The sequence below is a fragment of the Tenrec ecaudatus genome, chromosome 2 (genome assembly GCF_050624435.1).
Source record: "Tenrec ecaudatus isolate mTenEca1 chromosome 2, mTenEca1.hap1, whole genome shotgun sequence".
Classification (NCBI taxonomy): domain Eukaryota; kingdom Metazoa; phylum Chordata; class Mammalia; order Afrosoricida; family Tenrecidae; genus Tenrec; species Tenrec ecaudatus.
This window is the reverse complement of record NC_134531.1, coordinates 232,281,321-232,294,651: the sequence shown is the minus strand read 5'-3', so window position 1 is coordinate 232,294,651 and position 13,331 is coordinate 232,281,321. Positions and strand designations below refer to the sequence as shown.

General features: G+C 40.9%; 1 protein-coding gene across 2 annotated transcripts in view; it reads left to right on the top strand.

The window, feature by feature from the left end:
* JAM2 (junctional adhesion molecule 2) overlaps positions 1 to 9,325 on the top strand; it is an 85,935-nt gene extending 76,610 nt beyond the window's left edge. Inside the window, exons 8-10 of one of the 2 annotated variants that reach the window (XM_075542414.1) lie at positions 1,652 to 1,667; positions 3,093 to 3,132; positions 7,604 to 9,325. In XM_075542414.1, the coding sequence (XP_075398529.1) occupies positions 1,652 to 1,667; positions 3,093 to 3,132; positions 7,604 to 7,636 (89 nt within the window). In that variant the 3' untranslated portion in view covers positions 7,637 to 9,325. Of the gene's footprint in view, positions 1 to 3; positions 1,620 to 1,651; positions 1,668 to 3,092; positions 3,133 to 7,603 lie in introns of those variants that run through there. The other variant, XM_075542413.1, reaches the window with a different exon arrangement.
* Positions 9,326 to 13,331: the final 4,006 nt, after the last annotated feature.

Below are 13,331 nucleotides of genomic sequence, written 5' to 3'. Positions count from 1 at the left end.
CAGTAGAAAATGTCCAAGATGACATACAGGTGGGTTATAAGGCACAGGGAGAAAAGGCAGCGTTGCCTCAGTGCCAGCTGTCAGGGAACAGCAGAGACTAGATGAGAGGAAAGCCCAGAGTGCAGCAACACCGTGAGAGGAACTCTATGGGCATGGCTGCTTATTCGTGGGTATACATGTTAAGATCGTTGGGATATTTTTAGGACTTGTCTATTTCAGTGTAAAAATCCATTTCCAATTTTATGGTAAGACATTTCATCAAAATAAACCAATGAAAAATTTTACCAGTGTAGAATAATGAAATCTTTACTGCAAAATTAGCACAACTGTTTTTTAGAAGAGAATTGTTCCAAAAGCAAGCTCTCAGAGCTATTGTATTAGAATTACTTCTGAGAAAGGATCCCCCTATGCTCCACCATCCCCCCATATTTAGAGCTCTTTTACCTTCAAACCTCTATTTAGTGATGTGTGAAGTAGGTTTTCTGTCAGTGGGTGAGTCGTAAAAATAGGTGTTTTATTCTCTTGAATCTCTGAACTCCCCCTTTGAAAACTATCTGAGAGCTCAAAAGCTGCAAAACCTTTATTAACTCCAGGGAACTAGTGTATCGAGTGGAATTTTTTGGCGTAATAAATTCATTGTAGGAATAAAGTTAAGATCCATAGTGAACATTAGTTTTTTAATTTGTTTAAGTGTATTTTAAAATAAAACTTAAAAAATGTGTGCATAGAAGCATTTTATGATACATATATGTGTCAAATATACATATTTCAAGGGGATTTACTATACTTGAGAATAATTCATAAATGTAAACCTCTACTTAATTTATAATGAAAACGGACTCTCTATAGACTAACGGTTCTAGTGGGTAGTAGTGCTCCAATCTAGTCAAAGGTGAGCTGATTGTACCAGTGGAATGCTATTGCGTCGCCTGCTGGTCGTCAGTGGAAGTACATACAGAAGAGATGACTGAAAATCCTTGTCATCTTTATACTTTCAAGGGCTATCTGTCAGGGCATTTTAATGAGGCTCTGATAAAGACTTTCCTTAAAATATTGAATTAATTAAAGAGAAGCCTGAGGTATTAGAAAGTCACTAGCTAACCATGCCACTGCTGTTTTAAGTGGGCTGAATTCGTGTTCAAAAGGAGCCATTTTCCTGAATTTATAGTCAACAAGAGTAGAAACTATGGTCTATGAGCCAAATCTGACCAAATGCCTGTGACCATAAGCAAAGGGCGATTTTCCCAAATGGATATTTGCAATCTATTTGATGATAAGGTATATTAACTTTGACCCCATTAAAGAGTAATGTTTTCCCCACAAAAGAGTTGCATTGTTTTCATTAGCAGCCAGTACTACAAAATTTCCATTTTTATTATTAAACTTTGTTTCACCAATAAAAAAAGTCATAGAAATTTGGATCTTATAACAACCTACATAATATTTCAATTTGGCGGTTGGCCTATAAAATGGAAAATATTTACTATCTGAACTGTCCCAGAAAATTTTGCCACCCCTGATTTAGAAGGTAAAAATAGGAAATGAGGATTGGGAGTGATCAAAAGAAAATTAGCTATAGCTCATTTTATATAAATCTGTTAACATACCATATTAACTTTTGTATTAATGATGTGTACTTATTCTTTTGTAGAAGAACCTGCCTTTCAGTAAGTATACGTAAAATGCATGCCTATAACAACTTATTTTCTGTTGATCATTGTTTTAATATAAAATGTGGGATGTTGGGTTATTTGTGTAGTTTAATCCAATTGGGAAGTTATTCAAGTTCATTTAGAAATACACTAAAATTCACTTCTTATACCTCTGTTTGAATACTTTTAGTGGAAATAAGTTCAATCATTTCTATTAATAGGCACTTCTGTAGTATTTAAAATATATATTCAGTGTACTGTACTAGATAGAAAATTGTCCCTTACATTTTACTTAGTCATTTTTTTTCATCAACAGGTATGTATTGCATACCTATTCTGTGTTTTAAGAGCTAGGGATGTGGCTGGGAACAAAACTCAGAATAAATTTCCATCTCATGGAGCTTATGTTCTAGTAGAGAAAGGCGGAGAGTAAACACTAAACAAGCACTAGCATCAGTTGGTGATAGGTTTTATGGAGAATCTATTCACTTGGGGGATAGGGAATATAAAAAGTGGGAGTAGAGATTGTCATTTTAAATAGGGTGGTCAGGGAAGACCTCACTGATAAGTCACAAAAATATCTATGACCATTCAAGAAGAGGGGAAGGAACAAATGGGACGACGAGGAGACCAGGGTGCACGGAGTATGTGAGGAACAGGAGACTGGTGTCATCAGAGGAGAGTGAGAGAAGGGAGCTAATAGGAGTTAGCTGAGCCAGAGAGCCAGCTCGTGTAGGGCCCCTCGCAGCCACTGTGAAGACTTTGACTTTGGTTCTGAGTTAGATGGGAAGTCAGTCATTAGAGGGATTTGAGCACAGGTGTAGCCACCATCTTACGTAACACTAAATCGAAGGCTCACACCGACCATTGTGTTGAGAACAGACCGTGAGGTGGCAAAAGGAAGAAACAAGGAGACCCGATAGGAAGCAATAACCTCGGCCAAAAGAGAGGGGCCTTGCATGTCAGCAGTGGTGTTAGAGATGCGATGTTGCTGTTACGTGCCATCCGGTTGGTTCTGGTTCATATTGGCCCTCTGTACAGCAGAACCAAACACTGCCCATTCCTCTACCACCTTCATGGGCATTCCACGAAGTCCACTGTGGCAGCCACTGTGTCACCCCATCTCCTAGAGAGATGACAATAAATAACTTAAGATCAAGCATGCAAAATGTTAGTAAGTAGAAAATGTCTGGATTTCGTATAAAATGTTTTCATAAAAGAAATCTCTAGATGCATCGGGGTTTCATGCATGACTTTCTGTGTCAATTTTAATCTACAAATACAATCAACTTAAGAAGTGTTGCTGGCCTTCTTTTCTACCTGGGCAAGAGAAATGTTGGCCTTCTTGCTGAAATGGATAAGGGTAACATGAACAGAGGATGTGTTTCAGAAATGAAAGTGGCCATCTAGTAAACCTAATCTTTTATGTTTTTCAAACAGGAAGAGTAGTTCATCTAAAGTCACGGAAATAAGTGAAAATGTGAGTGCTTTTAAGTATATTTATAGAATAAGTGTGTTTAGGGAAGTGGGCCAGGAAGTGAAGTAACTATTTTCCCTTTGTACTGATCTCTAACCCTGGTGGTTAGAAGAAGTGAAATAAATGTTAGTTTCTTTCCCCTATCTGGTGTGACATGATTAAAATGCTCAGTATGTATAGAGCAGTTATAGAAATTGATCTTTGCCCTATTACTTTCATTCCTGTTGCTTTTTCTATTATTTGACTTCTTTAATTGCAAAGTCTTACATTAGTGGCTCCCTTTTATTTAGGGAGGAAAGGAGAGTCATTTCCACAATGGTGGTAGAGCTGGGGTCCAGTGATCTTGCTTCCTGGAAGCTTGACCACGAATCATTTCTCACCGCTCTCTGGTTTAAGTTTGTCCTTTGGTTAATCAAAAACATCTGCACAAATTTAGGGGTTTGAATATTCTCTACTCGTGGTGAAAGGATCATTTCAAGAGTCCAGGGAAAGATGCAATGATTATCTCACGCCGTAAAAAGCAGAGTGTGGGAGAGGCATCAGACCACAAGGGGGAAGAATTACCGCTGTCATCGACTCAAAGCCGATTCCTGTAAGGCTACGGTCAGACATACGTCCAACCTTCCTTGCCAATCCTGACATCATTCACCCTGCCACAGCACACGCTGCTTTTCAGCTGGTTCACTAGCCACTTGCAATGGCCCCACAGAGCTCACAGACTGTGCTCAAGAGTTGATTAGAGAAATTAATTCATGACATGAAAAGCAATGGCTAGACCAGTGGTCAGCAGACTGCAACTTGAGAGCCATATGTGGCTCCTGCAGTATGTACAGGTGTCTCTGAAGTGAAATTGAAAAATATATAAAGGATATTATTCAGGTAATGGTGATTTAATTTCTTTGTAAAGATGTGTTTATAGCTCTTGAATTATTTTTAAATTTTTTCATTGTTGTGAGGGACAAAATTGGCTCTTCCATCTCAAAAGTTTGCCACTCCCTGGGCTAAATTATTGATGGATGTTAGAGTGGGTAATGGGTAAATTATTGGGTTGTGTGATACATAGTTTAAACTGTTGAATACATCATTGATTCCCTGAAATGTAAGCCCCCACCTTCCATCCAATAATTTATTCTTTTAAAAATATGAAAAAAAATCAATATATTTTCTCTTGGCCAGGAGTGACTCTTCTCAGCCACGCCCCTAAGAAGGCCTCTCTCTTGTCCTTGGCTCCTCAGCCACGTGGCCCCTTTGGCCTCTGTCATTCTCTGTTGATGTTACAAATATTCTTTAGCTCTGCTTAGTAATTCCTAAAGGCCACTCCACCATACACCTCAGCCTAAAGGTGCTCCTTTCTAGCTCTGTAGGTCAGGAGACTTAGCTCCCTGAATTAAGTGCATGAAGGAACCCCACTCAGAAAGCAAGCACATTTGCCCGCAGACACTCCGCTTGTCTTGCTCCGTGGGTCAGGATGCCCACCACTACTCCATCTTGTGCTCTGGCACCGCTGCTGCCATTCCTCTGGTACTTCTTGGACATCACAGCTCTCTGGCCCTGGACCAAGGATATTCATTGTAGAGGATTCAGGGTTCAAAAGGTGCACTCCACTCATCAGCAAAATCAGCCAATCCTACTTCCGAGTTTTTGCAATCACAATTAGCCTGGTTACAATCACTTACAATTGAATCATTAACCCCTAGCAGTATCTTCCCCTACCTCTTCTTACCCAGTCCCACCAGGAAAAAATAGTTCTGTGAGAGTTAAAAAAGACTGATTACAAGAACCTAATCAAGTGATGCACCGCACTGCAGATTGTGCAGGGTATACAGTTTAGACACTTAAATACTTACGTATTTTGTATTTGTAAACATGCCTTAAGTAATATCATTGCTCAGGATTTTTGGCTTTTGGGGTGGTGTGTTAATTTCCTAGACTACATTAACAAATGACCATAAACTTGGTAGCTTAAGAAAACACAGGTTCTTTCTCCTTCGTGTTCTGGAGTTCCAAAGAATTCCATCACTGTCCTTTCCCTGTGAGGGACAAGGTATTTAAAAAGCATTATCTATAAGAAAGAGGTCAGTTTCTCCACTTTGCCTACAGGCCATTTTATCTTACTATTCTTTTGGTAGGTGACTTGTGACTCACAAGGGATACTTTTCCCCTGAGTGATATTCTCTCCAGTTCATAACTAATCTTTGTAGTCGGAAATCTCCAACATTTGTAAATATTGATAGTGTGGTATAATGAGCTGCATTCATCCTCCCAGCTTCAACAAGTAGGAGATTAAAGCCAATATTGTTTCATTTGCATCTCATTTTACTCTCTCCACTCCTAATGCAGGATTAGGAGCAAATCGCAGACATCACATTATTTTACTCATAAATATTTCTGTTCCTCTAAAAAAATAAAGAGATTTAAAAATATAGCCACATTACCATTGTACTTAAAACAAAGTTAATACTTCAATATTAATTGTCAGTCTTCTAACTTCTCAGTTGATTCAAACTGGTTTGTTTTCTTTGTTAAAGCTTCTTGTTTTTATCTATAGATTCTCCGTTTCCCTCTCTTTATCTTACCATATACTTTCTTGAAGATTATGAGTTGCTTTCCTGTAAAAATTACAGATGTTGAAGATGTTCCTTACATGTAGCTGATTTTATCTCCTCTTGTCATTAATATGAGGGGGATTGAAAAAAATCATAGAAATTTTTCATTACCTGTTTATTCCCGCCGGTAAAGTAATTGAATGTAGTTAGAGCTCAAGGCTTCCTCCCCACCCCTGTGGCCAGTAAAACTTCATCGCTGATGTTGTGTGCCTCCTTACAAGAGCTGTGGCCTTTGTGATGTCGGATGGCTGCTGGCACCGTGATTCAACACTGGGCTGCTAGGTGGAAGGCTGGCAGTTGAACCCACCAATTGCTCCACGGGAGAGAGAGGTGGCAATTCACTCTCATATAGATTGCAGCTTTGGAGACCCCATGGGGTCAGTCTGTCCTGTCTGTGGGGTTGCTGTGAGTCAGAATCAACTCAATGGCAACAGGACCGGTCTAGTTTTGAGATGTTAGCAGCCACCGACAACCACCGCCGCTGTTGCCGCTGTTGCCGCTGGTGCCACTATTTCATTCTTTGGTTCATTCCAGTTGGAATACTTCTGTAAGGAGAGACTTGGCTTCATCCACGGTTGTTTACCCTGAGGTATCATTCTTATAAAAAGAAAGAGTAAATGTTTGATGTCTATTTCTGTTTTCAGAATAAGGAATTGAATCCCTAGTGTTCTCAGAGGTATTTTCAGCTCCACAGTTATCGTTTGTCATATCCACAAAACACTATAACAGTCTCAAAGAAACATTATCAACACTAACACCAACAATATAATTACAGCAAACCATTTAAGAATTTCCTCTTTTGATTATAACCCACCAGGGAGGTAAGTAAATTTTGAAAGCCGCATAGAACACTCTGCCTGATGACATCACCTGCTCAGGATGCAATGAAATTACTCACTCCCTTTCTGCAGATATTTTGAATGTAATATTGTTTAGTATTCTCTGGTTCCTGCCACAAAGGCTTTAGATTTTAGGCAGGGTGAGAAATACCTAATTTTGACCAAAGACTCTTCCCAAATCAAAATGTTAAGTACACACAGCTGGACAAGAAGGCAGTTCACAGAGGCATAAGAAAAACTCTAAGAAAATTGGTCCTTATCTAATCTGTGAAAAGAAGCAAAAAATATAGTTGAGCAGAGAAGGAAGCAGTATGTTCGCAGAAGGAACGCTGCAAGTGGTCGGAATTGTCACCCAGTTCAGCTAGCACTGCACTCTGTGACATCAACTAGTCGTCTTGCCTTTCTGGCTCTCAATATTTTTATATATGTAAAAATAATTGACTTGTCCTTTGTTTTGCTGGGAACCTTATTTCAGTACACACTTGGGGACAACCAAGTAGCTGTCTTCAGTGTTAGCACACGGTGCAGGGGTGCCTTTGACCATGGGCAACTGGAAACCCTACAGTGGTGGCTTCAACAGAAATGCCCTTTTCAATGGGTAGCATGAAATCTAAGGAGGGAAATCCTGGTCTGCTATGAGTTGGAGTGAGTTTGCATTATTGGAATTGAGATGTTGATGAGCCAGCCTATAATTTCAATCACAAATGACTTCCAGCTGTCATGTATTATCTCGTTTATCTACATCTTGATTGCTCACTAATACTACAAATGAAAACAACTGGAACTTAGACTTAGATAACTAAGATTTCTCCTGCTTCAATTTCAGTCTAGCCTTTTATTCTCTGTGCTAATTTTTGAAAGTAGTTTGACTCCTGGCACTTAATTCTTAGTGAAATAGATTTCATTAGATCAATGGTGTCTTCCAGTAACATTCTCATAGTAAATATAACTTTATTCTCATCTTTATATACTTCTGGATGTATAAATTAATGTGTAATAGTTAAACTTAGTTTTCTTTTTTCCTCCTAGGATTTCAAGCACACGAAGTCATTTATAATTTAAAAGAATTGCATCTCTCAGATACAACAAAACTACAATGGCTACATGACTTATTAAAAGATTATAAAACTTTGCTTTGTCTTACATTTGCATAGAGGTACACGAGGAAATAAAATTGGTATCTTATGATTTCGATGACATCTAAGCCACCTGAAATTGTCATTTGGAACAAAGAATTCTGGTACACTTGAAATACAGTCTATTGTCTTATGGCGGGACAATGTTAAACAAATCAAAATACTCTGTAATATCCCCAGGCTTGTGAACTATTAACAACTGTTCTAACTTCCAGAAAAAGTTGCTAAGTTTCCTCACCTGTGAAGTGAATTGAAGGGATTCAAAAAAATACTGACAGATGCAGAAAAACCTTTGGTCTAATTTCTCCTAGAGTCCTCTCTTCTCCCATCATATAATCATTATTCTGCTGTTTGTTTATCACTAGCATCCACAGAAAGGGGAGGGAGGTAGCAAGGTCAACTCTTATAACCAAAGTTCTGTGCTCTGTGTTTACTTTCATTTCTGTGAGCCAAAAACATGAAGAAAAACACCTAATGGCTGTAGGCCTCATCTGGGGTTTGTCCGTCATGTCTTCATTAAACATAATTCTGAGAGTTAAACAAAGCTTGAGTGGCTTCTTTCCCTCCCGGGGCTGCCTATTGCTGTTTCCTTCCCCTCTCACCCTTGGAGGAGGATCAGTGGCCGCTGAGGTAGGCTCTGACCTGCAGCCTGACTTCAGAACTCACGTGACTGAAGCCAACAGACACCGCACCCTGAGGGTAGCCTTCCTGTGTGAGCCGTGATGACGTCTCTCTCGGTCTCTCGTGACATTGTGCCCCAAGGTCAAATGATCACATTAGTCAGAGGTCGGCCTCTGATATACACTAGGGGCCAGAAAGTGAGTACAGTTTTGTAGGCCGTCAGGTCTCAGACTGGGTCAACTCGGCCACTGTAGCATGAGAGGCACCCTCGAAAATAATAAACAAATGGGGGTAAGAGGGGCCCAATAAAACTGACAGAATTAGGCAGCAGATAGGATTTGGCCTGCAAATATCGTTTCCAATGACCTAGCAAGGAACCATCACGAGACACCTATATGTTTTAGTAAGAAATCAGTGAAGTGTTGCCCGTGGTTTTGAATGACGTGTTCACTACACTATGAAGAAGACCTTCCTGTATTGCCAAGTGCCAAGGAAATAGATGGGTCTCAAAGAGGCCTCTTGTGGTATTCCTTGTGCAGTATCCAAGATCAACTTATTCAAACTTCAATTACAGAAAATCTACACTGCAGGACAGATCCCTGGTGGCAGAGTGTGTTGCAGCTTGGGCTACTAATCCCAAGGTCAGCAGTTTGAACCCACCCATTGGTCTGAGGGAGAAAGGCGAGGCCCTCTGCTCTGACTCAGAGGATCACTGTGATCTGTAATTCACTCAGTGGCAGTGGGTAGCCATACTGTAGGAGTGAGGGATGTGTAGTGCCTTATCTCTTCTAAACGGAAAAATGTACTTTTTAATACATCAGAGTTCAAAGGGTTCTTCTTATGGTGTTGACATCTAACACTTTTTTGTGTCAAATATATACATATGTTAAAATATTTCCTGAAGATATTTGAAAAGCACTGTATAAAAACCTCTTTTTCTCACACAAAGTATGTAGTATTAAGCACTGGTTTTTCTAATTATTAAAAGTATATGCACCTGTGGGTCACCAATGTCTGGATTTTTCTTTCCTTTGCTCTGTTCAAGGAACTTGAAAACTAACAATGGATACAAGGCATTTTGTAATTCTCAAATGCATTTTCATTTTATTTGTCTGCAAGGAAATGATTTTGTATAGGGATTAGGCATCGAGAATCATTAATAGCAAGTTTAAAAAAAACATTCTGGTTGCTATTGCAACTGGCGTTCACTTATTTTTAGCTGAGAGTTTAAGCTACCCAAATCTGGAATGGATGATTGTTTCTCAGTACAGCTTCTCAAAGAACTTCCTTTCTCGCACAGGTGGTTCTATTTGATTAATTGATTAAATATAGCTGAACTTGTTAAAGTTTCAACCCCATTCAATAATGCACGGGACATGTCATCCACCTATTGTTGTGAAACAAACCCCAGGAAACTCCACCCTCTTGCCATCAGTCACTACAAGGCTCCTTCGTGATTGGCTGAAGATTAGAATCTCATCATCTTCCAATCTGGAAGCCTGCCAGCCTCTGAAATTGAGAAAAATCTTTAAAAATTAAAGGCAAAAACTATCAATTGAACAAGTTACAAATGTCAGAGTGTGTGATGTGCACGGTGGATCTTTGGTGTCCAGTCCGTGCTGACTCCTCACGAACCTACGCATGACAAAACCCTGCCTCGCCTCCTGTGTCCTCCTCCTCCGGAGATGTTTGAGTTCACTACTGCAGCCCCTGTGAGAATCCATCTCCTTGAGGGTCATCTTTTTCAATGCCAAAGGATACTTTACCAAAGGAGCCCTGGTGGCGATAGTGGCTACAGGGTGGGCTGCTAACTACTACATCAGCAGTTCAAATTCTCCAGCTGCTCCTCAGGAGAATGGTCGTTCTCCTCCTCCTGTTAAGAGTTACAATGGCAGAGGCAGTTCTACCCTGTCCTATATGGTCACTGTGAGTCAGCATCAACTTGACGGCAGTGACTGTGATTTTCTCTTCCACTCAGCATCGTGTTCTTTCCCAGAGTTTAGTCTCTGTTGATAACATGTCTAAAGTATGTGGAGGTGTGTAAAGCCTCTTCTATTTCAGCAGTGTTATCAAGTGGGTAGGATCACTTTACAGATGAGGAAAGTGAGACTCAGAAATAACTCTCTGTGTTCCAATGAGAGGCGGGTAGCCATGCCAACATTTCTTAGAGCTGGAGGATAATTTCATGTGGGTGCTCTAGTCTTTAACTTAGGATGCAGGTGCTGACTTGTGCTCTAGGGGAAAGAACCCAAATGCAATAGATTTATAGAGAGATTCTAAGTCAAAAAAAACATCATCTGGATAAGGGTGTCTGTCAGCATGAGGCCATCCAAAAAGGGTCTTCAGGAATTCACAATCCACACGGCTACTTTAATAAGACCCAGAGCACAAAGGAAACTCACAAAAGCATGATTGGAGGCAGATCAATTCATTATAGTTGTAGGCAGCCAGCATGACGGTATGGGAAAGGGGCTGTGGTTGGGTGATTGGAATTCACACACTATTGCAGATTAGAAAAGTTTACAAGATTGGTGGCTCAGGGCCTGAGACGGCATATTACTTTGCCCAGGGGGATTTAGTACCCTTATTTCCATCACAGGCATGCCCATGCATGTCCCCGAGGGCCAGATTACTTCTCCCTGGACTGGCCCACAGGGATCACAACAAACACTGATCAAGAGCCAATTTTTTTTTTCATTTCTGGTTAATACAATGTAATGGATGCTGATGTGGTGACTCAAAATGGATTTGGGGATCTTACTTTAAACTATAGCCTTCCAAAAACCTAGTACTCAGAATTTAGGCTCTAGTACACTGGTCAAGGTCATGGTGCTAATCAAATGAAGACTCATTGGGTATGGGTGCACGTGTCTGACCTAGAACACACTGCTTTTTCTAGTCCATCAACACTTTTTCCTTTAAATTCTGACATCCACGCTTGCCTTTCAGCCTCAGTACTCCCCGGCCTGTGTCAGTAACTTCTAGCGGTTAACCCCTAGTATCAGTCTACAGCGCTTCTTCCTAGCACTGGCCACCCAGTGTAAACAGCATGATGGGCCATTCCATTCTCTTCCACTCCTATCTTACCAGATCTCTATTTTTCGTTAAAGCTAACACATTTAAACACATTCACCACCCTTCCTCAATCTTATTTTAAATTCCCATTTATTCATGAACTCTTTGGGTTATTCTGTTACTAGTTCAGCCCTCTTGTTGCATCTTTTGTAGCTATTGCACTTGACTTCTGGAAGTCTGCTCCCTCAAGAGTCTAAGCTACAAAGCCAATCATCTTCCACACGTAACGGCGCCCACCTCATCCTGGAGTGATGGTCCCAACAGTGTCAACTCACCTCTCCCTTTGCTCCCTTCCCTTGCTAAAAACGGTTTGCTCTTTCCCTGACCATGGCCTATTGGTAGGTGCCATAGAGTTATGAGCTTCAACTCACTGCGACCCCCCTGCACAACAGAACAAAACACTGCCTGTCCTGCACCAGCCTCACAGTCAATGCTGTATTGGAGACCATTGGTGCAGCCACTGTGTCAACCCATCTTGTTCAGGGCCTTCCTCTTCTTCACTGCCCCTCTATTTAACCAGACATGATATCCTCCTGGAATCATCCTGGAAGTGTCTATTTCCAAGGTCTAAATTCCCTAGCCTAGAAGTCAGGACCTCTCCCCAGTGCCTGTCCCTCCTCAAACACACAGACCTATGGCAACACCTAGCTTTCTGGCCACCTTCTGATTCCTCTTTGGAGGAATAAATCCTTCTGTCAAACTAGCTATGATCATTCCATTCTTTCACTCCACTGTATATTTGCTTAGGAGCCTCGGGGACACAAATGTTAAACATTTGGGTCGCCAGCCAGAAGACGGAAGATTTAGAAGGCCCTCTCTATTGGCTGTGAGCAGAAAGACCTGGTAATCTGCCCCTATGGAGATCACCCGAACTACTGCCGTGTGTGGATTCCGACTCATAGCAACCCATAAGAATGGAGTAGAATCACCCCCTAGCGTTCCCAACACTAAATCTGTACAAGAGCATAAAGTCTCCTCTTTCCCCCGAAGAGCCGCTGGTGGGTTCAAACTGCTAACCGTGCTGTTAAATAGTCCAGCATGTAACCTCAGAGCTTCCACCCTACGGGGCGGGTTTACTGTGCTGCGTGGTGGCAATGAGTAGAAATGGTGTTGACAACATGTAACCACAACCAAAATTAAACTCACTGCCATCAAGTCCCTGCTGACTCATGGCAGCCCTAGAGCTCAGGGCAGAACTGCCCCTTTGGGTTTCCAGGGCTGACTCTTTAGACGAGTAAAAAGCCTCACCTTTCCGCCAAGAAGTCACTGGTGGTCTCCATCTGCCTACCTTGCTTTTAGTGGCTCAACTAGTAACAACTACTTCAAGGCTCCACCATCAGATACTTTTACTTATAATAATCCCATATATAATCCCTCTCCTTGGAATGCTAATTCTGCTGGTCATTACATATGTAACTTTTATCCAAATTCTACTTTTGTGAAACCTGTCCTCATCCCCCCTGCTAGAAGTCTGAGTTTTCACAGCACTTTGTGGATGCTCTTATGGGACTGCTTTGTACTACCTCCTAATATCTTCTACACGTTAGGTGTAGGTGGCACCATCAATTCGTCCTACTCCTAACCGAATGGTTGGCAGTTTGAACCCAGCCAGTGGTACCATGGAGGCAAGGCCTCGAGATCTACTTCCCTAGAGGCTACAGCCCAGGAGACCCTGTGCAGCAGTGCTGTTCTAACAGAGTTAGAGTTGAATGAGTTGAAACTGATACAAGGGCAGCAGGCAACAAAGAGGAGAAGCTATTAAGTACCAAATTCATTTTTTAAAAGAACATTTTGAAAGAATATTTACTGATCAAATATCTCCATAGATTAGTAGAACTTTAAGAAAATACTGTATTCAGTCATGTGTTATTGTAATCTTTATTGGGTCCAAACAAAAATGAAGCTAAATTTTGACTCAATGGCAA